At 33.4% G+C, this 27,968-nt stretch overlaps 1 protein-coding gene across 1 annotated transcript in view; it reads right to left on the bottom strand.

The window, feature by feature from the left end:
- LOC105680606 (acetylcholine receptor subunit alpha-like) overlaps positions 1–26,054 on the bottom strand; it is a 51,646-nt gene extending 25,592 nt beyond the window's left edge. The window contains exon 1 of the mRNA XM_033320175.1: positions 26,014–26,054. Coding sequence (XP_033176066.1) covers positions 26,014–26,040 — 27 coding nt within the window. The 5' untranslated portion in view covers positions 26,041–26,054. The remainder of the gene's footprint in view (positions 1–26,013) is intronic.
- Positions 26,055–27,968: the final 1,914 nt, after the last annotated feature.

The following is a 27,968-nucleotide window of genomic DNA, read 5'->3' as shown; positions in this document are numbered from 1 at the left end:
AAAAAAAAAAAAAAAAAAAAAAAAGAATTATTCGATTCTCTGAAAAATTCAACTTTACCAGAAACGTTTTGATATACTTTGAATCATAAATAGGCTGCGAATATCTATGCATTTGTATGGAATTTAACACTAGAACTACCACGCCACTCAAATTGACTGGTTTTACAATTTTATTATACAATTCCTACTTCATGTTATACTTTCTTTCCGCAATGATTTAATGATTTTCGCAACGATAACTAAATGAATAATATAGTGAATTTTATTTTGTCTTTTATGTATTCAAACTGAAAATAATTTTGTATCAAGGCTACTTATACCAATACCAGTCAAAATGGTATTGGTCAACTGGTACTTGCCAAAGTGTAAAAAGGTCTTGCAATCTATTTATCGAACCCCAATCAACCAGTTCCCTCGTTTTGTACAACTTGCCACACGTTTTTAAAATTTTTATTGCGTATTATTCGATATGACGATATCAGTTATCAGGAAAATTCCAGATCGATCGCTAGAGCGCTAGATGCTAACACTAGAAATACCACACCAGTCAAAATGATTGGTTCTACAATTTTATAAATGTGTCAGCCCTCGTTTAGGAATCCCAGATGGATTAATAAAAAAATCTACTACATAACATTGAATTCCTTCTGTAAGAAAGTAATAAATCAATAAATATAAAAATGTTCTATTATTACATATTTTTTAACATTCAGTCATTTTCACTGGTTTTGGTAGAAATAGCTTCGTGTTAACTACCGGTAGTTGTAGTATTAAATACGCAAAAATGCATAGAACGTATAATGTAACGTACAAAAGTATACAAAATATTCCAAGTGGGATGTTAGTTGCAATATGTAAAGAATAAAACAGAAGCCTATTTAGACTCTATATCTGCCTCGTTGCGTTCATAAAAGTATGTTTTTGCGCAAATAGCCACAAACTAATCACAAGTATATCCAAGTATCTAATGTAATTTGATCGTAAGAGTAAATCTAATTTGCATGATGTTTGCGACCAGATGAAACTCGCTGGAAGAACTGGATACCGTATATCCATGTGATCTATCGGGATAACACGTTGCCTATCGACGCAATCTTTCTTACGTTCCACTGCCGTTGACACGGACAAACATGTTCGCGCGCATACGTTTACCCAGCCTGTGACAGACATCGAGTTCACATGTAAAAGAAAGCACACGTGTCTTGTATACGAGAACATATCGAGGCAGAAAATTGTTCTCGGGAATTGGGCGGGATTTCACGATCTCGCGTGAAAAAGGGAACATCCCCGGAGGACGAAGCAGTCGCAGGGATACGAGAAACTTAGAAACGCTACGGATAGATCTAGTCAACCGGTATATAGTAAAAATTGGAACGTATTTCCTGGTAACAAGCGGACAGGAAAAAGCATCTACCTTTAGGTGCTTCGCTCGATTGTTACGTCTTGGCAGATTTTACGATACATGCGTATACATATTTTATGAAAATCGAGCCACATAAGCGAGATCTTTTCCTTTCCCTTTACTGTACCTTATGGAATTGTCGGGTTATGGATCAATGTTATAAACCCATGCTATGCTATAAATATTTGTACTTCATAAAATGCTCGTACAGTGAAAGTGTCGTATTCGTTGTCTCGATTTTTGCGACACCGTTTCAAAATTTCAAACGGATAATTGTGCTTGATCGGGACTTGAGGAAATTAAATAGAAAATTTGTCGTTACAATCGACTGTAATATCGAGATGGTCACTCTATACGCTTTGATAAAATAAATATTATGATCGCTAAGTCCTTTCCATACTTTTCATCTAATTATAATTATCGTGGAAGTTTAAGTGGAGAAATCAATGAGAAAAAATAATAAATTATCATGTGAGCATCTGTGCGTAAAAGACGTATTGGAATAACAAGAAAGATTGTTCCAGTAATTAGAAGAAATTGATAGAAATCATCGTAAAAAGTTAAACATTTATAACAATCATATTCGTCAAACTATGTTATGTTAAATAGATCGAAGATACATACTATAATTTAATATATAATTTATTGATACTTTGCTACGTGTAATAATTACCATTTGTATTAAAAACGCGAATATTTTAATATCTGAAATCGCTCAAAGATTTGTATAGTATGCAAAGTAAAGATGGAGCAATTCTTCTTTAACGTAGAAATTTATTGATACTTTGCTACGTGTAATAATTACCATTTGTATTGAAAGCGCGAATATTTTAATATCTGAAATTGCTCAAAGATTTGTATAGTATGCAAAGCAAAGATGGAGCAATTCTTCTTTAACACAGAAATAAATTATGTATAATGTTGTAGTTATTTTTATGATGCATTACAATAGACCTGATATTTAATAAAAATTTTAGTTTACAGTTTCTAATGACTACTAGCAAATTCAATCAGAACAAGCATCTTATATAAGTGTTACACAATTTCGTCAATTTCCTTTACCACGTTATATTTTATAATTTTTCGATCGATCCAATTTATCAAGATTACGTTATAGTTATTAACGATGAAACAGCAGGAGAAATAATTGTTTCATCAATTCCACTCACGCAATCGAACAACAGCATAAATAAGCTTAAACGCGAATGAATTCAAACGTGTTTTATTGTTTCATCCGTATCGTTTGTGTCGACCATCACTCGAAAACTCAGTGTCCAAACCAATTTCCATTTGTTACGACACAAACGGAAAGATAGTACAACGAAATATTACGTGATTTAACAAATACTAAATTGAAAAGCATAAAATTAAATCAACGATTTCTGTCCTATAAAATAGCTTATCAATAATAATTCTAATAAATAGATTGCGAATAAACGAACGAGTGGTCAACGTTATAAGAAAACGATATCCAATATTTGCTATGCCTTGCACGATTATTAATCAGAAAGTTGAGTATATTGACGGATATAGTTATATGAAATTATATGAAATATCGAGGGAAAAAAGTATGTAATAGATTATTCCAGCAAGACTTCATTTTCTGGAAGCATAATTTAATCTTTGAAGGGAAAACGACGCAGTCATATCGCTTACTCCTGTGCTCGGGGTTCCCGCGAAGGGAGAAAGTTGCTGGAAATTCGATTGCCCTGCGGCCATTAATTAGTGGCCAATTATGCCGCAGGGGCCCGCGGACGAAACTTCCCTGGGAATTTCTTCGTGGGAGATCCAATCAGAGATTCTCTTTGCTGAGCAACTACGCTACCGCGTGTAGAAAGCATTCATACATTTGCCTTTAACGATTACACTTCAATTTTCTCTTCTTAACATCATACGGTCTCGTCTTTTAGCTTTTGCAAAAATTTCTATCCGATAGCAGAGGCAACGTTTCCTTGCAGTTCCAACGTAATGTAAAAATACAAATTTAGCTAATTGCAGTTATTTTCATATTATATACAACTGAAGGTTAACAGTTCTGGAATCTAAGTTCAAAGACTCTGTAGTACTTCCAGTAATTGTACTTAATAACAGGTGAGTGACATTTATGAATATACGTTATTGAATAATTTAGAAAATAATAAATTTTATTTTATTAATAAAATTTTTTATTGATGATTTATTAATATTTTTATTATATTAACTTGATTAGGAAAACAAATAATTGAATATCCATATACTAATTAATATAGTTAATAATATTAATATTGCATGGAGAACGGAATGATAAATAAATGTATTAAAAGAAATATACGCTTTAAAATAACAAAAAGATGCAAATGACAAAGGTATTGATATAATTTAATGATTTTTTGGAACGTTTAGCTGAATTAGCTGAACAAACAACATTCCATATGCTGCAATATGTATACCTATTGCTTATGTTTTATTTACATATTTACTTATTTATTTATTTTTTATTGTTTTCTAAATCACGATTAAGTTTATATTGAGACAGGTTTGAAAATAAAGCGTAACAGATATGTTTTAACTTTTTTTACAAGTCTTTACTCTTTAGCGATAGGCGATGTCTCGAATATCGATACTTTTCAATTCAAATATCAATACTTTCTATCGATATTCGATGCGATGGTATACATGTAGGAATGTTATATTATTAGCTTGTAGGTAACAGTATCATTAATACAATATCGTTTGCACTCACACGAAATCGAATATAAAACCCCATTTCACGTATTCGTTACTTACTACGACACAACAACACAGCGATCTTCACGCGACAACGATAAATTCAACTCTGACTCTCTCAACTCTCGTTACAATGTTTTCCATGCTCGCTTTTTTCCAAAACATACCTTGGTAACACTCACAACACTCTTTGACAACGTCAACATATCTTGGCAACGCTAATAAACAATTACCCCTCACGCCACGCCTTCCCTGATGTCACACTATCCCACATACATATTTCAGTATGGATACCTAACTCATAAATATCGAAATTCTCCAATTGAATTTTCAAGTGTATCGAATAATTGACATCTGGGCAAACTAGCCAAGAAACATTTAACGCTAAATGTGCAACATCCGTTTCGTCTGAACGACTACTCTCCAAGGAGTGCAGGGTCCTAGACAAAGCAAAAAGAAATAAAAAAAAAATCGCCTAAACGAAGAACATTTACAACAATTGCCTTTTTTTAGCTTCGCTGTCTATTAAATTAATTAATTAATTAAATTCGACAATTATGTCTATCCTAAATGTTCTAAGGAACATTTAATGTCAATAAGTGACCTATTTTCATTTTTTCTTTTTTTAATATTTTGTAAATTCTAATTATCTACCTACATATGTAGTTACTAAAATACGTTTACACGAAAGAAAGTTATCGTATTACAGCGTTAGGGAGCATTAAGTACCTGCATGCTTTTGTTAAAAATGAAAACAAAGCGTGTAATGTATTGCGGAAGTAGCGACGTAGTTAATTGCTTGAACGTGCAAGAGGTTTTATCGATTTCACTCGCGAAAACAAGGACACTCCCGGTTTCTTTGACCTGACTGCAGAATGTTACCGCAAACACATAAATTCAAGTTTGATGATCAGGAAAATGGCTGGCCCATCGACTCAGCTCTGTAGATCATAAACATCCACGTGGTCAAACACGTATTTATTTGTTTCACCTGTATGCGTCATGAATATTTACTAATTCTACACGTGTTTTCCTATGTTTCTTGCTGTGTGTTAATGCTTGTTATTCCAATTTTCTACAATATATTTACAACCCACGAGAATTATTCACGAACGCACACCAAAACAAGTAATTACATTTGAACGTAATTGCGAGCAAACTAATTTTAAAATAGATACAACATTATCGAATAACAAAGCACTGTCAGGTATGAATATTCAGATGCCACGTAATAAAATCATTGATTAAAGTGGTGGAAAATTACAAGAAGCGACGATCGACAGAAATATTTTCTCTTTCGTGGGAATTAAAAGATTTATTTCTGAATTTCAATGGGGGTTCGTTTAATTACAGACCTACGTGTAAACTGTTCTAATTTAACATGTTGAATGAATCTTATTTCTCTAGATAAATATTCGTTTCAAGAGTTATTTTGTGTATATTTGTTAAAAATTATGTCGGTACGATTAAGTTACACAAAATTTAATAAATTTGATAATTCAGCAACGTTCCTATCGATAGAATTTTACAGATTGGAAAGAAAATTCGTAGCAATCGACGAAATCACGATTTAATTATGTTTACACGCACAACCACTGACAAGCCTAGAAAAAAGTAATCGTACAAATGCAGAATGTTTATCTTTTCCTTCGATATTTTTTCCCCAAACATAATCCTTTTTCTTCGATACGATTTGAAACATTAAGGTGAATCAGCCTGTATAATAATTGTGTAATTTTCTATTGAAAACTTTACTATTCTATAATATTACCAAAATATATTTGAGATAAAAAATAGCGTCAGATAATTTAAAACAAAAAAAAAGTGTCTATTAAATCAAAATTTAAAAAATATTTATTCAAATCAAACTGCTTTGAATCATGTAAAGATAGCTAAATCGAAATTTTCACTCTGTGAATTATAAAACACCAATTTCATATCCCGAAACGAGATTTTTTACGGTCAACCCATAAAAATGCACGAGCTCGTCAATTTTTTCTTTAAAGGCTTTCTTGGAAAGCTGTAACTGTAGTCGAGGTGTGAAGAGATCGATAAAATAACGTGTTGGTAAATTTTGCATGCGCTCTAGCCAAATTTATTGCCAACTGCGTGTAAATAGGTTATCAGAGATAAAAGTCAGGGACGAATTTATTTTTTATTCGAACATAGTTGGAATTTTGACGAGTACATTTCCCACGGTAAAGTAATATCAAACATTAAACGCTAATCCTTATTACAAATAAATACACTATTATACGTATCTTTTATTTAGATTTTATTTTCCTAACGATTCCAGAATTGTTTCTTTTCTTTACTATATGAAAAAGACTTTTTTCATCAATTATTAATAAATATTTTTGAATATATATATTTTTATTTTATAAAATATGATTCTGATATTTCATATTTATATATTTGTTCAAGTGGTTGGATGGGGAAGACAATTTGTTAAAATTTCAGCTTAGTTTTACCTAAAATAGATATATTTTTCATTCGTTAGTTAATTAATTAAACCTTGTAAAAATACATCGAGGGTTGACAAAGTTAATCGTAGTTATTTTTCACGGCAAGCACAAGGTGAACAACTACAATACATTTTATCTGTAAGGAAAGTGAAATAAATAAAATGCTGTCGATATAGTACGTCAAAGATTGCTATTGCAAGTGACGTTCGACCGCAATCTGAAAATATATTTTGAAGAAAAATGGATAGAGATGGAACTGCTGCAAGGCTTTGTTAAAACACTCGATGATATACATACGTCGGTATATATAACTTCTGGCGAAAACTTCTCGTATAAATAATTTCTTTCTGTCGAATACGTTTTACGTAGGTGTATGTATTTGTTGAATGATGCCATTCGATACATAATAATTTCTATTACAACAATTTGCCATTTCTAACAATGCTGTCATATGAATCGCATACGTTGTAGAATCGCTGATTCAGAAACCAATAATTATAAAATTATCGCCATGAACGTGAACGAGATATTTGTAACGTGGCAATGTATTGCGCCCAATGAAGCGTATTGTGGTTTAGAAATAGGCATGTATGGTAATGAAGCGATTGTTGGCACGTGATATCTCTTACCCAATTTCAAAGTTCAATGCTCTAACTAACGGTTTCCAGAACAAAATAATTAGAACATTGTTCGTGGTTTACTAAAATCTATTAATTTTGAAGATTACGAAATTAGGAATTATCACGCGAGCTCTTTCCCATAAATACTATTCGATAATGTTAGATTGTGTAATAATTCTATTTTTATCATAGAACTGTAATTACATTAGTTGCAGTGAACGCTTACACGACAAATATTGCTTGTAATTGCATTATTCAACGATGACGAAACAAGAGAAACGAACACAATGAGTGTCTGTTAAAAGAATTATTTATTAGCGTGTACGTGAAATATAGCAATCATGATGTAGCAAAAATTAGTACAATCTCGTTTGGATTTAAGATGTTTCAAATGATTGAAATTACGTTACTATTATTATTATTATTATTATGTTACATTATATTAATTGCTTAAATTTAAAAAAACGTGAAAATACACATGTACCGAATTTCTTGATAAAAGCACAAAAGTTTCGGACCTAGTAAGATAAATAAGTCGTTTAATCGATTTGTAAGGGATGATAAAGCAGAAAAACCTGTTTTAGAAAATGCCAACGAACTTATAGCGACATTAACCTCCCTCTGGTCTGTCATTTTGATGGACAAGAAATTTCGTGAATTGCAAACGATATGAAAGAAGCTGCGCGAGCACGCGCGATTCCTCGTTTCGATTCGATACCAGTATTTTCCCTAAAGCATTAAAAATCCCCTTGTTCGTTAAAACAAAAGCGAGATTGAGATATAAAAGTTGGGGAACTGTAGTAAGATTAAACTGCAGTCTCCATTTTCGCAGCAATAAAAAGAGCGACAGTTATCAGGGGACTTCGACACGACACAATTCCCATTGTTCCTCGATATAGATTGAGAAAATCGAATGGCGAATGACGAGAGTGTGAGAGGCAAGACGGTTGAGGAAGCAAGAATCGAAGCGAGAGATTCAGGACGATGGCCAAGTTCAAAGGGGGAAGGGAGTGCAGTTTGAGAGTAGAACGGAGAAAGAGAAAGGTGAGCAGGCGGACGGATGAACAAAGAGGCAAGTAACCGATACTAGTGAAAAAGGAAGCAGAGATATAAAGTAGAAAGAGAGTTGAGACGTGTCCATAGATAGAAAGGCCACCGGTGTGCTACTATTGTTATCAATTTATTTCCGATGTATTGACTGGTCGCTAAAAGGGACGCCGTCATCGATATGTGATTGTGAATCTCCACGGCAGAAGCCTCTACGAGCTATCGATTCCACCACCTGTCGACCGCAGATACATCTACGTACTTGAAGAAGCATGTCAGAGAGATTTCCGATGGTCCTCACAGCTGGTGCTGGAGATGCCGATGGAACTGAATGTAATTAAAACTCGTAGCAAGATTAATTCCTACGCCTGTATACAGTTCCATTGAAATCACTGATGTACATTTCACCGACTGTTTTTACCGAGAACAATTCACAGATATCAGACTTGATCGACGACTATAACTTTGACCGACAACAGCTTTAACCGGCGACGGTATCAAAGTATTAACCGACAACAATGCCCTGCACAGAATTTAAGTAATTGGTTGCATCAAGCTCGAACAGAGTATAACTTTGATTTAGAGGATTATACGAGACTGCATTCTCTGCTTTGTCCGCGTACAGAATATGCATGTAGTTTCCTCTCGATTATCATCGCTATCGATTAAGATTGGTTAAAGTTTGGTTTACAGTGGCGATCATAGTATAGTGAGAAAAGTAGGGTGAAAACCGCTTACACGTAATCCGATGAAAGCATTCACAGCAGATGGTTCGGTCAAGTTAAATGAGAATTTCTTAACCGTGGCGTCGGTTTCCTAGTGATCAAAACCGCAATCAACAATCGAAAAAGAGCAAGGAGAACGAGAGTTTAATTCGATCTGTATTTCAGCCACAAAAAGCATTGTGATACATCTGGCAAATTGTGGATCGATGTAAAATGAACGAATAAGAATGAAAGAGATTGCAACGGGGTTTCATTGTATCTGATCGTTTAGTGTGAATGCCTTGCTAAAATTTTGATTGAACATTTTGATTGATCATGAATTGACCGTAGTTTTGACGAGGCTTTGATGTAAATCGACTCTTAACCGACAGCAAGTCTGATCAATTGAACGATCGACACAGAGTTCAATCAATTGTTTCTAGCAAATCCGACCAACTACGAGTTTGGTTTAGCGTTATATCAGCCTGCGCCCTAACTTTATCAACCTGGAGAATATTTCGATCATTATCGTTATCGGTTAGTACTACCGTCGGTTAAAGCTAGTTTCGGTCAGATGTCGTCATTGATGAAATCTTGTATGGCCTGGTGACGATCAAGTCAGACGTAGATTAAGTCTGCAGTAAATCTAGTATGGTGCAGAAAGATCAAATATAATGTAAATGTAATGTAGATCAAGTTAATTGTAGATCAAGTCTAATGTAGATCAAGTTTACTGTAGATCAAGTCAAGTGTAGATCAAGTCCAGTGTAGATTAAGTATGGGGTAAATCAAGTTTAGTGTAGACCAAGTCTAGTGTAGATTAAGTATGGGGTAAATCAAGTATGGTGCAGAAAGATCAAGTATAGTGTAGATAGATTAAATCTGAGGTAGATTAAGTCTGCTGTAAATAGATCAAGACTGATGTAGATCAAATATGATGTAAATCAAGTTTGGGGTAGATCGAGTCTAGTGTAAATAGATCAAGTATTGTGTAGATAAATCAAGTCTGATGTAAATAGATCAAGACTGACGTAGATCAAATATGATGTAAATCAAGTTTGGGGTAGATCGAGTCTGGTGTAAATAGATCAAGTATTGTGTAGATAAATCAAGTCTAGTGTAAATAGATCAAGACTAATGTAGGTCAAATATGATGTAGATCAAGTTTTGGGTAGATCGAGTCGGATGTAAATAGATCAAGTGCGGTGCAGATAAATCAAGTCCAGTGTACATAGATCAAGGTTGGTGCAGACCAAGTCTAAATCAGGTCTGGCGTAGATCAAGTCAGATGTACATAGATTAACTTTGGTGTAGATTAAATCTGGTGTAGACCAAGTCCGATGTAGACAGATAAAGTTTGGTGTCTATAGATTAAGTCTGGTGTAGATAGATCAAGTTTGGTGTACATAGCTCAAGTCTGATGTACATAGATTAAGTCTGGTGTCAATGAACGGCTGTCGAGAGGGCGAGTTTTACGAAGAAACTCACAGCAAACTGCTTTAATGAAATGTTTGTGCTTTTATAACGAGATCTTTATGTATCTCGAAAATCACGCCCCTAAACACGAAGAACTGTTGTCCTTCGGCCTCTTTATTTTAACGAGAATTCGCTCGTTTCTAAAATGAAACGATGTTAATTAAAACAAAATCTTCTCGTTATTAACGAATTCACTAAAAATAAAATTTTTAGCTTATATTCTAAAGAGAACAAATTTGTTCAAGCTTTAATTTATAATGAATGTGAATTAAATTACTTTAATAAAATATACATGGATACTATATCTAGTTTCTCCTACTGCACACTGTTTAATACTTAAAAATTGATAATGAGAAATTCCATAAATGCATCAGATTAAATACATAAAATAAAACGACCAGCAAGTTACTCGCTAAAATGAATAAAAAATAAAAATTTTAACATGAAAATGTAGTAAAATTTTGTCCATTAATACTGTAGCAAATTTTGCCTGCTTCCATTTTTATTTTTTGCTCGGAGTAGTAATAGATATGGTTCTAATTTTTATAACAATTATTCGTATAATTGTAATTTTCATATTCTCGTTCACAAAGTCTTCGTGATGTAATTTTTCGTTGTTACGACATTATTACTATGAAATGAATTATTAGAAAAGAATAAATTATTTTTTTATTAAGTTTTAAACAAAATCTTAAACTCGTTAGTAAAAAATTATTCGCTGAATTAAACTTAAATGCGTGAAAATGGACGTTAATGAAAGATTCCTTAAAAAATTTATCCATTTTGTATTCAAAGAAGATTGAATTTACTCTATATATGTAGAAAAGGATTATTTCTAAATTTTATTTCCGTAGCATCATATCACAAAGGGTGTACCAAGATTAATTAAACATTTTAAATTAATTAAAAGATTTTAATTAACCTTTTATAGGACAAAGCCGTAAAACCGACATTTCTACGCCGTGCGTACTAGAAGCAAAGAAGAATCGCGCAAATTAAATAGGCAAAAGCGCGTAATTGTCAATTTTCTACCAAACAAGATAACAGCGGGATCCTATTGTCGTTTTATCGACTTTCAGCGCGGGCAATGAGAAGTGAATTTGTCACCACTTCCGTTCCATGGTTAGAAATAGACTCGATTTTTCAGCAGATTGAAATGAAATTGAAATAGTTAAAGAAAAGCTTTTAAAATGGCCATCTGAATTACCATCTTGAGTAATAAAAGTTTCATTGTCCACGGTATAATAATGTTAACTCGAACAAACTTTTTTCGTAAGACAATGCACATTATTACTTTGCCATTTGAAACTTTGATCAAATATTCGTAATAATTTCGAGGACTCGCTATTAAAAGCAAAAATATTTAATCGGTTACTATATTTTGTGCATAATATAGATCGGATATTTTACCACTCTTAACATTATAAATTTGCACATATTCTTTTACGAAAAATTAACTTTTTCATTCAGTTCTAGAAGTTCAAATGCTTTAAAGCCCTTTAATTTCTCTTCAGACTCAGAATAGCATTAAAAACATCGGAATTCACATACTTAAAAATTTGACATTTGACCAAATTGGAATAAATTTGACCATTAATTTGACTTTGCAAATGAAAATTCTAAAAAACATATCAATCTTCTCGTTAGTTTTCGAACTTAAAATGGTTACGGTAAAATCTATTTTTAATTTCTATTTTATTTTACCAAACATAGTCATTTAGTTATTCCTTTTTGGATGTTTTGCAGCAACATTTACTTTAATATAAACTAAAATGTAAAATAAATTAAAATAAACTAAAGAAAACAAAAATTAGAAAAACACTGAGTGATGTTTAAATAATCAAATTGTTGAAATAATGTCCCTTTTAGAAATGACATAAAAATCGTTTACAGGCGAATATTTTATCTTCTACCTTTCGATGTATGTCTCCTTTGTATAGTTGAAAATTGGATCCGTCTATTAGATCAATCGTTCGTGTTCAAAGTGTTACATATTCAATATAATCATACTCACCATCGAATACAAGAGTGCTTTCATCACTTTGGAACTTAAGTTATTCTGCTCGGATCGATGAACATTTTGAAGAACCAAGGTCTTTAACCTATCTACCAATTTAACCTGCATTATACATCGAAAGCTCCGGTACTTCGCTATTCTGTTCCCAAACCTTGTACACGTTAATCCAGCCGTACAAATGTGTAATGCCTCGGGAAAGTTTTGTCGATAGATTAGAAATACCATAAGAAAATGTTCCATTACTTCATCGTACAAATTAAGGATAGCTAATATTACTTTAATTTTGTTCTTATTACGATGTAATATCTAAAAGCTATTAGTAAAATTAACACTAGAACTATCACACCACTCAAATTGACTGGTTTTACAATTTTATTTTAAAATCCCTACTTCATGTTATATTTTTTTCCGCAATGATGTAATGACTTTCGCAACGATAACTCAAAGAATAATATAATGAATTTTATTTTGTCTTTTATGTATTCAAACTGAAAATAATTTTGTATCAAGGCTAATTATACCAATACCAGTCAAAATGACTGGCACTTGCCAAAGTGTAAAAAGGTCTTGCAATCTATTTATCGAACCCCAATCAACCAGTTCCCTCGTTTTGTACAATTTCCCACACGTTTTGAAAATTTTTACCGCGTATTATTCGATATGATGATATCAGTTATCAGGAAAATTCCGGATCGATCGCTAGATCGCTAGATGCTAACACTAGAAATACTACACCAATCAAAATGACTGGTTCTACAATTTTATAAATGTATCAACCCTCGTTTAGGGATCCCAGATGGATTAATAATACCAAAAATGTACTACATAACTTTGAATTCTTCCTGTAAAAAGTAATAAATCAATAAATATAAAAATATTCTATCATTACGTATTTTTTAAAGATCAGTCATTTTGATTAGTTTTGGTAGAAATAACTTCGTGTTAACTATCGGTAGTTCTAATGTTAAAGTTGTGAGTTCTTATATATTTTTAGTGCTAATACTTCGTTGCTATTGTCAAGTAATTACCGGAGAAATTCATTTGATTTTTTGAAAAAGTATTTAGTAATCAAATAGCTATATATTTGTGTAATATAAATAAATCCAGGCTTCTTTATGTAGACAGGCTTTCAGAGAAACAGTATGAAAGGTGTTTCCCTTTTTTCTAAACTGTATACTTTAGATAAAAGTACAAACGTCGATCATTTCTAAGAATGTTGCGTTTGTTATGTATTGTGTGGTAAATTGGACAAGCGTTGAATTTTCGTCAAAAAATTGTCGCTCTTTGAACCATTAGGCAACGTCATAACTTTGTGAAAAATAATCGTGCAGTCATTTTGGTAGGAAAAGCCTTTAGTTTGACTCGCAGAGGTCTTTTTTTCCGCAACGTACTTTTACAATAAAAAAATGGAGCTCAAAGAATTAACTGGTTCTACGGGGTTGAACAAATTTGTTAAATTAAAATCATGATGGATTCAAAAATTGGCGTCTCTCTATTACAACGTTACCTTAAAAATTCCTTTTTTACAGTCGTTCTATCGCACTTTTAAAATAAAAAGCGTGCCGCCAGCATTAGAATAATTTCCGGCAAAATAATTACAGAGGGGTTGCACTGTTGCATTTAAATTGCGTGTGTGTATATGTTTGGCATGTTTAGTCTGTGTGAATGTGTAATATCAACATGTACGTTGCATATACTAAGTACGCATATTAGACACTCTCACGTTATACATACACACGAAAAAGAAGGTTAAACTTCTACAAAATTCAAAAGTACAAGTCTCAATTGAATTTATTTTCAATTAAAAATCGATATCTTAGAATTGAATTAAAAGTTGTGTTTTAATTGAATCTATTCCTAATTAAAAATTGCTTTTTAAAATTTCTTAAATTTAACTTTACACATCAGTCGAGCAATTTCACAACACAAGAATTAGCTATGTACGTCGTTCGTCTGCTATTACCTGCACATACATATGTATGTATATAAGAAATAAAAAGCTTTCACATTTTCATTTCCTAAAAACCGTATTCTTACATAACATCTTCTTTTGCCACTTGTATATTTATTCAAAATACAAGAACATAACACACGAATCTATATCTGTTCCTAAGCATTCATGTTCTGCCATTTAGGATTACTTCAAAAACATTATGTTGTGGTTGTCTTAATGCTGACTATGATTTTACATTGTAAAAACAAGCATCGATGGTCCACAAAATGCAAATGATATTGGAATATTTTGCAAAACAGTTTAGAAAGATCTTGTTTTTATTATTAGCAAATTTACATTTTCAAATCAACATTTCCTGATTACTTCTTCAATTATCTCCAATGGCGATGAAAATAATTTACATGTTCCTTTTGCGTAACTTTTAACTGATTCATGGAAACTATCAGATCTAAAACTTTCATTCAATAACAAAAACTTTCTAGTCAAAATACGCTTATACAATATATTTCCTATTTGTAGGAAATTCAAAGTTGCAACAACGCACGTTATGCAAAAACCTAACATGCAAAAATATGCAAAGCTCTGCTCCAGCTGCTTTCCTTTACCCGTGTCTAAGAAGACACAAATCTGCATGAAGATCCTCAGGCTACTTTTCAAAGAACCTCGTTTCGATCAGCTATTTTCCTCTACATTAGCTTCCAAGCGATAATTCATCGGTTTTACAAAAACCAGATGCTAGAAAATGGTACAAAGACCGGTATACCTCATTGGTCGACGCCACTGCTGTCTCTCAGTGCTCACGTGCAACGGCGATTTTTCAATTGTACAGGAGCATTTGGTCCGGAACAAAGTTGTCGGCAACGAAAGGACAACGAGTTTCGCGAAACCAACAGCCCGGTTCGAAACGATACAACACGGACAAGTCTCGTCATTACCCTCAGTTACACGTGGCACGCGTGTATAGTCGTCGCAAGCGAGCGCTAGCCGAAGGCAAACCGGTTGTACGCAGTAGCTGGTAGGTTGTCGCAAACGGTCGGTTCGGAGGGTTAGTCGGAAGCTAAAGAGGGTGGTTTCGACGTTGAAGGATGGCGTGTCGCTGGGAGACGCGTGCAGAATACCTGGCAGCGCACGTACACGCATAAGTACACAGAGAAACGGATGTGACTCTTGTCAGTGTAACGATCTGAAACGTCGCTGCCACACACTCTCTCTGTTTCTCCGTTGCTCCTGTTCTCGATTTCAAATCCCGTCTTTATCGAACGTCACGGCCGACCAAACAAGTGTTCGCCATATGGTACAATACGGTTATGAATCGTCAAGCAGTGACGAACCGAGCTGTCACCGTGAAAAATTACCCAGAGAAGGGAGAAACGTCATGGAAAACGTTGTTGGCAGAATTTGTGCAGTACAAACGAGAACGCGGCAACGATTAAATTTGCACCGCCTTCAGACACAGGGGACGATGACAGACAGCCAGAGAAAGTATGAAATCGTAAAGAAACGAGGGAAAGAAAAAACCGACGCCTAGTAAATGGAAAAATATTAAAATTTCAACGGGGACAAAACAAATAGTACATATACAGGGTGTTTCAGTTGTATACAGTCAAACGGTATCAGCATATTCTTACGATTAATGCTCACTTACGAAGCTGTAGAAAAGATATCGCGATAAATGTATCGACTAATTTCTATCTTTTGAATTTTCGACCAATTTAATGCAGCGATTTCTATTTGTGGAAAAGATTGAAATGCGTCGGGCAGAAATTAATTCGTCTGGGGAATTGATACAGATGATTGATACTGCATTCGGTGAAGTGAAAGAATGGCAATAGACTGAATGTATCAACGACGTTGACTTTCTGTTTGCAAGAACGGACGACATTTTTTGTAAACATGAAAAATCCATGGAACGAAAGTGCATTCATTTAAAATTATGGTATTTTGTAATGGAGCATTCACGATCCATTATTTATATAACATCTTTCCTTACGTTCAAACGTACAATTTGCTGGCCATTTGACGAGGTAGAAAGGAAGCACCCTGTATATAGGTATGTTCTATTTAACCGGAAACGTTTAAATATTTGAAGAAGAACGAATGATACGAAGAAATGTCTGAGACAAAAGTTGTACGGTATCGCGGGGAATATTTAATTTCGCATAGCTTTGCTTTGCATAGTTTACCTTGTGACGACCTTGAAACGTCCTGCAAGGGTGACATCAGAATTTTTATTTTTTATACCGTCATTTCTTATTACATATTCTTGCAACTTACAGTCAAACGTTTTCAAAACGCTACAAACTTGTGTCTTTCGCACTATGAACTGTCCGGGAAACAGTATGTCCTCGTTGATATCATACAACTTTTTTCAGACATTTGAACTTTTCCAGTGAAAAAGGACATATTGTGTATATAAACTGTGCAATCATTTTTACTGTGCGATTGTACGATAATTAATAATTAATTAGTTCAAAAGTTACAACGTTTCATCCATCGTTATGTCTGCTACCATTAACATTTTATAGGAAAGTTTCTTACAAAAACTATACAACTTGCGCAATTCTATAAAAAGGTTTCTTACGAAACTATCTTTATCTTACTGGCAAGGATTAATAAGACATAAAAGTCAACTTGTCTCGTCTTTTTAAATTAAACGTTACATTTAACTCGTTTAAATAAAGTAGTAGCTACATTAAAGTAACTCGTGAAACGAACTCAATGACTTACAGCAGTAAGAGCTTTCGGAGTCCGATATGAATTAACATTCTGTTTAATCTTCTACTCTTGTGAAAATATCTCTTCCTTATTAACATCTTTTTTTCAATATTTTAATTGTAGTAAAAAAATCAACAGAAATGATCAAATAGCACGCTGTTGATTAAAATACATTTTGAATATCGTTGAGATATCGTTACATTGTTATAGAAGATAGTAGCCGATTTATATCCACTAACGTTGCCATAATTCTGCTCTGATAATCTGCTTTTTCACAACTTGTGGAAACTGTACGAGCCCTCTACGAATCATCTCTCGTGGAAACGGCTTTATCAGTAAATCATATGAATTGTAATTTCAATAAAACGAGACGAATTATTACGTCGAAACGGATCTACGACACATAGATGGAGTATCATGCTACAGATAAGACTATTTTCGTGCAATTTCCTATGGCAAATAGCATAGCGAAACTTTACATCGATGTAAGATTCGGATCGCATTGGCACAGATATTACTGGATCACGTGAAATTGTTCTGAAACTAATCTGAGAATCGTGTGCAACTATTGCTGAGGCAACAGTTTCACTTATATCACCAATTGTCGGTTTCTGTGAAAGTGTTTCTGACACAATTTCTTGAAACTTTCCATTTCTCTTAATTGCTTGCAAAGATTTCGAAATTCATAAGAATGCTGAAGTTTCCTCTCGTAATTCAAATGTTCTGTTCTTGCACTGCTTCCTGGCCATGTTTTTCTTTTGCAGATAAATCGTTTCTGGCATGCCTTTATCCACAATCTTTAAGTACAATCCTATTGTACACTGAATAAAATTAACGATTTTTTTTATTTATTGTTTATTGCATTTATTACATCCCCTGGTCAGACATGTGTATTTTATAGATATATATGTAACGTGAACTAAATACAGTAATGTGCTACAACTAAGATAATTAAATAGTTAATTCACAACTCACAACTAATAGTTTACAACTTATAACAACTCGGCAACTCAACTCTCGACTCCTCACAACTCGATTCTCAACTCACGACTTGACTGCTCACAACTCGACTCTCCACTCACGACTATCTCAACTCGACTCTCAACTCACGACTACTCCACTCGACTCTCAACTCACGATTTGACTCCTCACAACTCGACTCTTCCCTCACGACTATCTCAACTCGATTCTCAACTCACGACTCCACTCGACTCTCAACTCACGACTACTCCACTCGACTCTCAACTCACGACTATTCCACTCGATTCTTCAGGTAACGACTCCCGATAAAAGCTGCCAGGCCCTTTTGATCTAACGGCACTTAGGTCATTTCTCCACGACACTACAATACCGTGTTCTGTTAATGACTCATTGTTAGCTTGATAAACAAGTAGAGCGATCTCTAAAGTAGAAGATTAAACAGAACATTATTTTACTAATAATATTGTTACTTGAAACTGGTCAGTAAATTTTTTTCACATAGTTTTCGACGATCTGAACCTTCCAGTTGCGTGGGGTAGGCAATACAAGTGCAATCTTTCATTTGTTCTAGTCTAAAATAAGAATATCATAGATTCTGCCTATTTCAACGCATTAATTTCTAATACTAGCAAGATCTTTAATTTCGTGCCTTTTTCAATCGCTTTTCTTTATTGTAGAGTTGAACTGTTTTACTGGTCGTTAAAGTAATGAAATGTGGTGAAAAAGGCTTAATTCGTAGCAAAGGTAAGAAAAGAATAATATACCTCACATACATTTCAAAATAAACCCTTGAAATCTAGTTTGTGTCGACAGAAATATAAATAGAAAAAAATGGACAATGTTTCCATTATAATTTGCATTATAATTTGAATTTCGAGAATTGAAGGGTTGAAAGACTCATACGTATGACGTTGTGAGTTATGCAATACGTTTTCGAAGTGGTTACGACCTACAATAAATAAAATATAGCCATTCCATTTAAGAAAATAATCTTGATTTTTCCATGTTATTAATCCTTTCAAGTAGTATAGAGCTATTGCCACTACGTGCTCTAAAACCATTCTATTTTCGAAATTTCATCTACGAAAATTCGTATGAGACTCTAATGATAACAGACATTTTGCATGACGAAACTAAGCAAAATAAAAATTCCAGTATAGAAGAGTGTACGAAATAGATTAAGAAAGGGAAAACGAGGAACATTTTTATAAGACTGTAATTGTAGCAGACGTTTTGAGCGATGAAACTAGGCGAAACACTCTGTATAAAAGAGTGTGTAAAATAAATTAAGAAATAGAAAAGCAAAATGGTAAAATAAATGAGGTACGATTTGTAGAGAGAATGAATAGTAGAAAGGCATACAAAATAAAGGACAAAATAAGGAGAAGAGAAAGTGGAAGAATAATATGAAAGCAGAAGAGAAGGAGCAAGGCAACGTGGAGAAAACAGAGTTCGCATCGGTAATGAGCGCAAAGGGTCGGTTCTCCGATGCAGAAACTCTGAAACAGTTTATCAACGTGGTGAATGGGAAAGAAGAAAGCTCATTTGCCGATAGAAATATATTATCGATGATCTCTATCTTTTACAAATAATGAAAGATTAATGTTTTCTCTTCTAAAAATGTTAATTTCGATCGTAAAACGAATTTTCAGAATAGATGGTGCAGTAACTTTCCTCGCAATTTCTATTAAAAACGTAACTTTCACTATATTTTACTAGAAACAAAAGTATTACTAGCCGATGATGAAACTAAAAACTTTTACTTTAGAAAGAAAGACTCTTCTCGCTATAGAATTTGCTTCATAAACTTTATTCTTGGCATGCGAGATGAAAAGCAACTGGAAGGAAAATGAACCTTGAGCTATTGTAGTATCGTAAATTATTATAATTAGTTTATTAATAATAAATGGATTAAACAGATGTTAATTAAACAGAAAACGATGGTTATTTAACATGAACTAATCGCAACGACGTATTGCAATTAAGACAGCTAGGTATTTAATTAACAACTCTCGTCACCACAGATTCAACTCTCTCTCAACAACGCTAACAACACTATCTTGACAACGCAATCCGCACTCTCTGGCTTCTCAACTCACACTGCCGTTAATTCGTTTATGTCCCATAGCAACTCCTTGCCTTTTGTCTTAACCTCATAACTTTTGTCTTAGCCCCACCACGCACATGCTCAGCAGCCGCTTGTTTATAATTTGCACGACATCTTCAGGCCCCTCGTCCATGATACTACAGTATTTATCTGTTTTCCTAGCCTGTTTTAATCTTTGCTCACAACACTCCTTAATACTATAACTGCCGCACCAGTCAAATTGATTGGTTTTACAATTTTATTTTAAAATTCCTATTTCATGTTGTATTTTCTTTCCACAATGATGTAATGACTTTCTCAACGATAACTAAAGAATAATATAATGAGCTTTATTTTGTTTTTTAAGTATTCAAATTGAAAACAATTTTGTATCAAGGCTACTTACACCAACACCAGTCAAAATGACCGGTACTTGCCAAAGTGTAAAAGGATTCTGTAATCTGTTTATCGAACCCCAATTAACCAGTTTCCTCGTTTTGTACAACTTGCCACACGTTATTAAAATTTTTACCGCGTATCATTCGATATGACGATGTCAATTATCAGGAAAATTCCGGATCGATCGCTAGATCGCTAGATGCTAACACTAGAAATACCACACAAATAAAAATGACTGGTTCTACAATTTTATAAATGTGTCAACCCTCGTTTAGGGATCCCAGATGGATTAATAATATCAAAAATCTACTACATAACACGGAATTTCTTCTATGGGAAAATAATAAATCAATAAATATAAAAATATTCTATTATTACGTATTTTTTAAAGACCAACCATTTTGATTGGTTTTGGTAGATATAACTTCGTGTTAACTATCGGTAGTTTCAGTGTTGATTAGTTATGAGACTGATATAGGCGGTAATTCTTCTCGGACGCAGAGGCGTAATTTAACTTTCTCGAGAAATTTTTCAGCCCACAAACGTACGTATTAATAAACCGATTGATGCCATAAATCTCGTAGTTTCGAGATCTTTAACTGCTCCTACGAGACCTATTAATTAAGCAATTAAACGGAACTATGTATTTTAAATAGCGTAAAAAAGACTTGAATAAAGAAATGTTCAAAATTTCGTGGACGATCTTTCATGGACATCTTCCATAACATGAAAACTGCTTAGATGTATAAACAATAAAGAGGAGTAAATAAGTAAAAGTATATGTATATTATTGGTGGAGTGTTGATTGATTTATAAAAATTGATGAATCAACGTGTAATTGACAATTGAATCGTTCACAGGCCAAAGTGGTCAACTCTAATTTTTGAAATTTTTTAGATCTCAGTGTCAAGCTCATCTTTTATAATTACATCAATTTTCCTTGCTTCTTGGTTTGTGAAGTTAATTAATTCGACAGATAAACAGTTTAATTAATAAGCCAACGAAGAGCAAAAGTTCTCATTAAAGTAGGAAGAAATAAGAAGTCAAAGGGAAAGGATTCTACGATAAGTTTCTCAATCTATTTCCTTGCATCTCATCACGAGACTGGTCCTTCGAGTAGTTTGTTAATTAGCACACGCGTGCAAACAGAATGATCACACACACCAACCATAGATATAAGTATCGTGCTAGTAGACTGCGAATTTTTATGCAAATTCATATTTTTGAGAATATAATTAAAACAGTGGAACCTTGGTGGAAAATTGTTTTACCTAGCAAGTGTTGTAGGAAGCACTATACTTTGAACAATATGTGCATTTCGTGCAATTCCGTACTTTCAAATTTCCTATAAATGCATACAAATTTTTATTGCACGTATTTGAACGGTATTTGCTCGCCACAAAATGACAGCGAAGTCAGAAAATCGACACGGATATCGGATAACTGCATTTGATATCGAATGCCAGATTTTAAAAACTTCCCAATAAAAAGAAACATGCTCGTTTCCAATGAAACAAGACAAAATCGATAGTTGTGTGTTAAAATAAACGTTATGTTAAAATAGTGCTAGTTTAAATTTATACAAAAATTAAAACGTTATCTTGACGTCGTGATAAAAAGTGTAAAAAAAAAAATGAAATGCAACGAAGTAGAAAAGTATGTAGTGTCGAATATGGGACACTCAGAAAATTTGTAAAAAATTCTCGAACAACTTTATTTTCATTACAGCGGTCCAAATTTCCATATGGCCACTGTGTTCTTTGGTAAAATCTTACAACCATTTTATTCTAACGATAAGTTTGTGTATGATAGCATTTTGGGAAAATTAGAAAAAAAACACGTGCTTCAGTTGTGACAACGGAAATAGCATTTCTTTCAAAAGATATAAAAGATATAATTAATTAAATTAATATAAAATGATATAATTAACGTAAAAATATAATTTAACAGAAGGCAAAATGCAAAATTTCTATAAAACCAACGCGCTCTTTAAATAAATAAAATGCAAATTGACATTAACTTGCTCGCTGTTTCCATATCGATAGTTTATACAAATTTTGTAATGTTTTTCTATCGATAGACATCCACGTTTGGATAATTCTCCAATGGAATTATATTGCCTGCAATGCATGAAATTTTCTTGCAATTAGCCCCCAAAGATTTTCTATGGAATTCTAATCTGGGGAACAAGCTGGTCATGTTAAATCCTTGACATTCCTTTTGATGTAGCCATCGTTTTGTACGTTTTGACGTGTAAATCGGAGCGTTATCGTGTTGATAAATAAAATTATCATCTGCAATTCTTTCTGTGAATGTTATTAAAACCATTTCTACATATACGTTTCTTTTCTATTTCTTCCAAAATGGTATCATACACAGACTTGTCATTAAAATGGGATATTAGATTTTACTGTAAAACATACAGTAGCTTTATGGAAATTTCAGCAACTGTATGTATATGTACTCTCATGTTTCTCCTGTCATCTTCCTGTCCAATCTCCTGATCCAAGAGAAACAAGCATCACACACACTGAACTATTTATCTCGGTAATTATTCGCAGCAACATCAATTAAAGGATACATAAATCCTTGACCAAGAAAGTAAATTCACTGTTAAGAAAGAGCCACGTTCGTAGATTTACGGCCGTAAATTGCATGTATACGTCTAACGTATTTAGCGGAATTTATCTTTGAAGACGTTTTTCAAGTTGCTCGCGGAACGAGGATAAGGATGTTAATTGGTCTCGCTTAATTATTCTTCAATTACATTTGCTGCTGCACCTTACTGTCTTGCCTCTCGTCCCTCCTCAGCTTGATTCTTTCTAGCAAAAGAAACGGCGCGCAACGCTGTGTACTTACACGAGTACATATTACTTGGCGAAGCAATTTGCAGTTACTGTGCTGACGATGACTCGAAATACCTAAGCGTCTGTTACTTCCCACGCACGAATTACGCCGCGTCGCCTTCAGCCTATTCGGCTGGTCCGCCTGTTTTCCTTCAAACTTCTCCCACAATTTCCAATTTTAAGTAATCGTTCATTTACGACGTTACCGCGTTGCTCAGATTCGTTTACCATCGAGACATGATACAGTGACTGACGAAACTGTTTGGATGCACGTGAAAATTTATTGCGGATGCATTATGCGTATTATACGAAGGATTTTGCAATATTTCGAAATTTTACGTATTTCTACGGTTCTTCGCGTTGCAGCCGTATTTTTGTTAAGAGACGTTCAGAGCATCGATATTGTTGTTAATATTTAAACTTCTCGATGTTATGAGTCCCTAGATTTTAGACGATCGATATACAGGATGTAACAAAACACGTGAGACTCACTTTGGGAACTGATTGTACACGTAAAAAGGATGAAAAAAGTTGATATAAACGTATCTACCTATGTGTCTTCGTTCGTGAGATATAACGAATTTTGTAAGCAGAACAAACCCAGTGAATATACTAAGTCGAAATACTAAGCTTCAGAACAGGACAAGCTTTCCGACAAATTCGGGAAACGCCAGCAAGCGTTCAGAGTGTAACCGGAATCATGACAAGACGTTTACTGGTTTGCTTTGAAATACAGGATCGTCTTTTTGAGCATCTTCTGTGATAGTAATCAGACAACATAAAAACGATGCAGAAAATTCGTTGTCTTTCATGAACAAAGAGATAGATAGAACATATATTTATATGAGCTTATTTTTATTGTTTTAACAGGTTCTGTTACACCCTGTATATTGTCGATACGACATTGAGAACCTTAAATATTGACAATAATTAGCAATTAATCAGACAACATAAAAACGAAGCAGAAAATTCATTGTCTTTCATGAACGAACATAGATAGAACACATATTTACATGAGCTTATTTTTATTGTTTTAACAGGTTCTATTGCAACCTATATATTGTCGATATGACATTGAGAACCTTAAATATTGACAATAATTAGCAATTAATCAGACAACATAAAAACGAAGCAGTAGATTTGTTGTCTTTCATGAACAAACATAGATAGAACACATATTTACATGAGCTTCTTTTTATTATTTTAACAGGTTCTATTGCAACCTATATATTGTCGATATGACATTGAGAACCTTAAATATCGGCAATAATTAGCAATTAATCAGACAACATAAAAACGAAGCAGTAGATTTGTTGTCTTTCATGAACAAACATAGATAGAACACATATTTACATGAGCTTATTTTTATTATTTTAACAGGTTTTGTTGCAACCTATATATTGTCGATATGACATTGAGAACCTTAAATATTGGCAATAATTAGCAATTAATCAGACAACATAAAAACGAAGCAGAAAATTCGTTGTCTTTCATGAACGAACATAGATAGAACATATATTCACCTGAGCTTATTTTTATTGTTTTAACAGATTTTGTTGCAACCTGTATATTGTCTACACGACGTTGAGAACCTTAAATATTGGCAATAATTAACAATTAATCAGATAACACAAAAACGGAGCAGAAAATTCGTTTTATCTCATGGTCGAACATAGATAGAACATATGTTCATACGAGCCTATTTTTATTGTTTTTACGAGTACAATCAGCTTCCGAAGTGTGCACCATACGTTCTCTTACATCCTGTACATTGTCGATGCAATAATAAGAATCTTAAATATTGACTATAATATCGATCTTTACAACGTTTCAATTTTCTTTAAATTTTTGTATCTTCTTTTTTTTTCCAGATCTGTCCGAAAAATCACGAAACTTCGGAACAAAGTATAACGTACTAATAAAGAAACGACTGAAACCCGAAGAAGCATAAATATGTCATTTTGAAACTTCATTAACTGTGACAAGATAACATTATCACGATTATAGTAGTAAAATCTGAAACGAATCTGGAAGTATACATATAGAAATTACAAGATATTTATTGGAAACATACATCTCGAGAGGATCAGGAAAATATTTGCACGATCAATTGTTTACTATATATCAGAATATTTAATGAGATCACTTTTCAGCACTAATTGCATATTCAAGACGACTATTAGAATCGTGTATTAATTCTTCGTTGGATGTATGTTTGCGATAAATGTATTGTAACTTGTAATTTATATCTATGTATATTTTCATTGGTAAAATTTGATCAATATAACGACGATAATCGTGTCTCATCGTAGTGTTAATAAAATTTCAAGAACTTTCGTATAGCATACGTAATACATTCATAAAAATTTCCTGCGTCAAATATTCGAATACTTTTCTGAACTGTCCCATATATTCAAAGCGTTTAAAACTGTGAAAACGAGTCACGAACATATAGCGGTAATTAATTTTAGTAATTAAATCGCTGCGCAGATGAGTTATATCACGACGAATAATCTTTCTAAGGACAGATTAAGCCGACAGTGTTTAATCTAGCTGTCGTCATTCTTTCTAAGGAGATGAATTAATATCACTCACCTGTTCGACCCACAGATTCGTCGTCATGATCTGATTCTTCAAGTTCTGTAACAAACGTAAAAAAATGACTTCTTAATTCATTGTATTAAGTATCGTTAGAGTATATTTAGATCTAAATACTAATTTTCTTATTTTTCTTTCTCGCTCCATTATATTCTACATTATTTATGAATTTTTTCATTCAGAGATAAAATTACACATTGATGTGGATGAAAATGAATTATTAAACTATATAGAATACATAGAATGATTTGGATATGTCAAAAAGCAAGGAAAACGTTTCATACGGACTACAGAAATACACATGTATACACCGATATGATTTTGTCTGCGAACGCATCAGCCGTTTTCGCAGAAATTGTTCAGCTGCAGCTGCTTAAGTGCAAGTTTCTAAATGTCTTAGCATAAATTGCCTTCTGTTGCCACAAATTACCATATTACTCGGATTCGTGGGCAATCTCCTGGAAAACTGTCGAAGAACTTAAACGTTATCTACTGATATATTCTACACGAAAGATCATGTAAATTAAAAGCGCCATGACTGAGTTTATAACCAAATGTATTTACCATTTCTATTTACCAATTCTTTTTGGCCAGACCCATTAATATCGCTTATCTGTTCGATCCATGTGCATTTTTACTTCGAATTGTCTAAAATAAGATGAAGCATGACGAAAAAATAACGGTGACATCGTAGTCGTTCGGAAAAAATAATTGGAAAAAGATTATTTTCCCATAAAACCGAATTGTGCGTTAATCATTTCTCAAAAATAAGAAGATGTTCAATTTTGGCGGAGACGTTTAATCTAAAAAAATAAGACGAGGACTTTATAATTATGTTTTGATAATCGCAAGACAAGATTATCTATGGAGAAAATATTTCAAATTAGACGTTTACTGCCCATGTTTGTTACGTGAAAAATAAAGCTTGTCACTGTGGAAAAGCGAGCAAAATGTATATTCATAAGGAACTCTTCAAATATCGACTCTACCGTAATTTTTAACGAAGCTTCAATAATATATTTACATCTTAAATAAAGTTTATTTAATATTTGTTGCATCCGTGTGTACAACACAGTGTAGCAAATACAGTACATCGGATGTGACGCAAGGCCACCTGGTGTATTAACACAACTTGTTTTTTGCTTGCGAGATTTCTGGCGATTTTTGACGATTGCGAAACGAAGTGAATTTGAAGCGCCTCTTTAAGTTTCAAAATACTTCTGAGAAAACGTCGATATCTCAAAACGAACCAGCGTAAATTTACATGGAAAGTTGTGACGAACAGTTCAGCAGAAGCCAGTCCAATTCGGCGCGAGCAAAAGAGATTGAAATCTGACGTTAATTATTTCAATTATGATGAAAATAAGAAGAGTCGAAGTGAAAAGTTGGTAGACGATATAACTCGCTAATTAAAACGTACGTCGAGTGATTATTCGCCACAGGATGTATACTTTGAAAATTCGTAATACTTCATCAAGATAAATATAAATTAGGCTGCGTACTTGAAAAGTTCGCGAAATATTTCATCAAGATAACAATTATTAATTTACGATATTGCCAGAAGATCGAAAGTTTGCTGGAGGTTTGACTTTGTCCGTAAATTATTCATTCTTTGAATCGGTCTTTGCGAAACATTTGAGATATTTTCCTGGTTTCTCACCGCTAATTTAAATCCGACGCTGTGCAAGTTTTAACGAGTTCGGTATCTGGTCTGCCTCGAGAAGAACGAAACTGTGCGACAGCTGTGAAATGTAAATGCCGCAGAGATACCAAAGGAACAAGAACCGAACGAAGACAGAGTTCAATGAACGAACTTTAAAACAATATCTACGTCTCTTTTAGCGTTGTCGCCGTTTCATGAAAATGCTTTTTCATGCTAAGTTACTCCAAATATTATCAATGACACTTTTACTGAAAGCGTAAAAGCTGAAATTGATTACAACGTCGTAACT

This window comes from Bombus impatiens, unplaced genomic scaffold (genome assembly GCF_000188095.3).
Source record: "Bombus impatiens unplaced genomic scaffold, BIMP_2.2 scf_0256, whole genome shotgun sequence".
Classification (NCBI taxonomy): domain Eukaryota; kingdom Metazoa; phylum Arthropoda; class Insecta; order Hymenoptera; family Apidae; genus Bombus; species Bombus impatiens.
The sequence above is the reverse complement of the archived record's forward strand: the minus strand, read 5'-3'. Positions and strand labels throughout refer to the sequence as shown.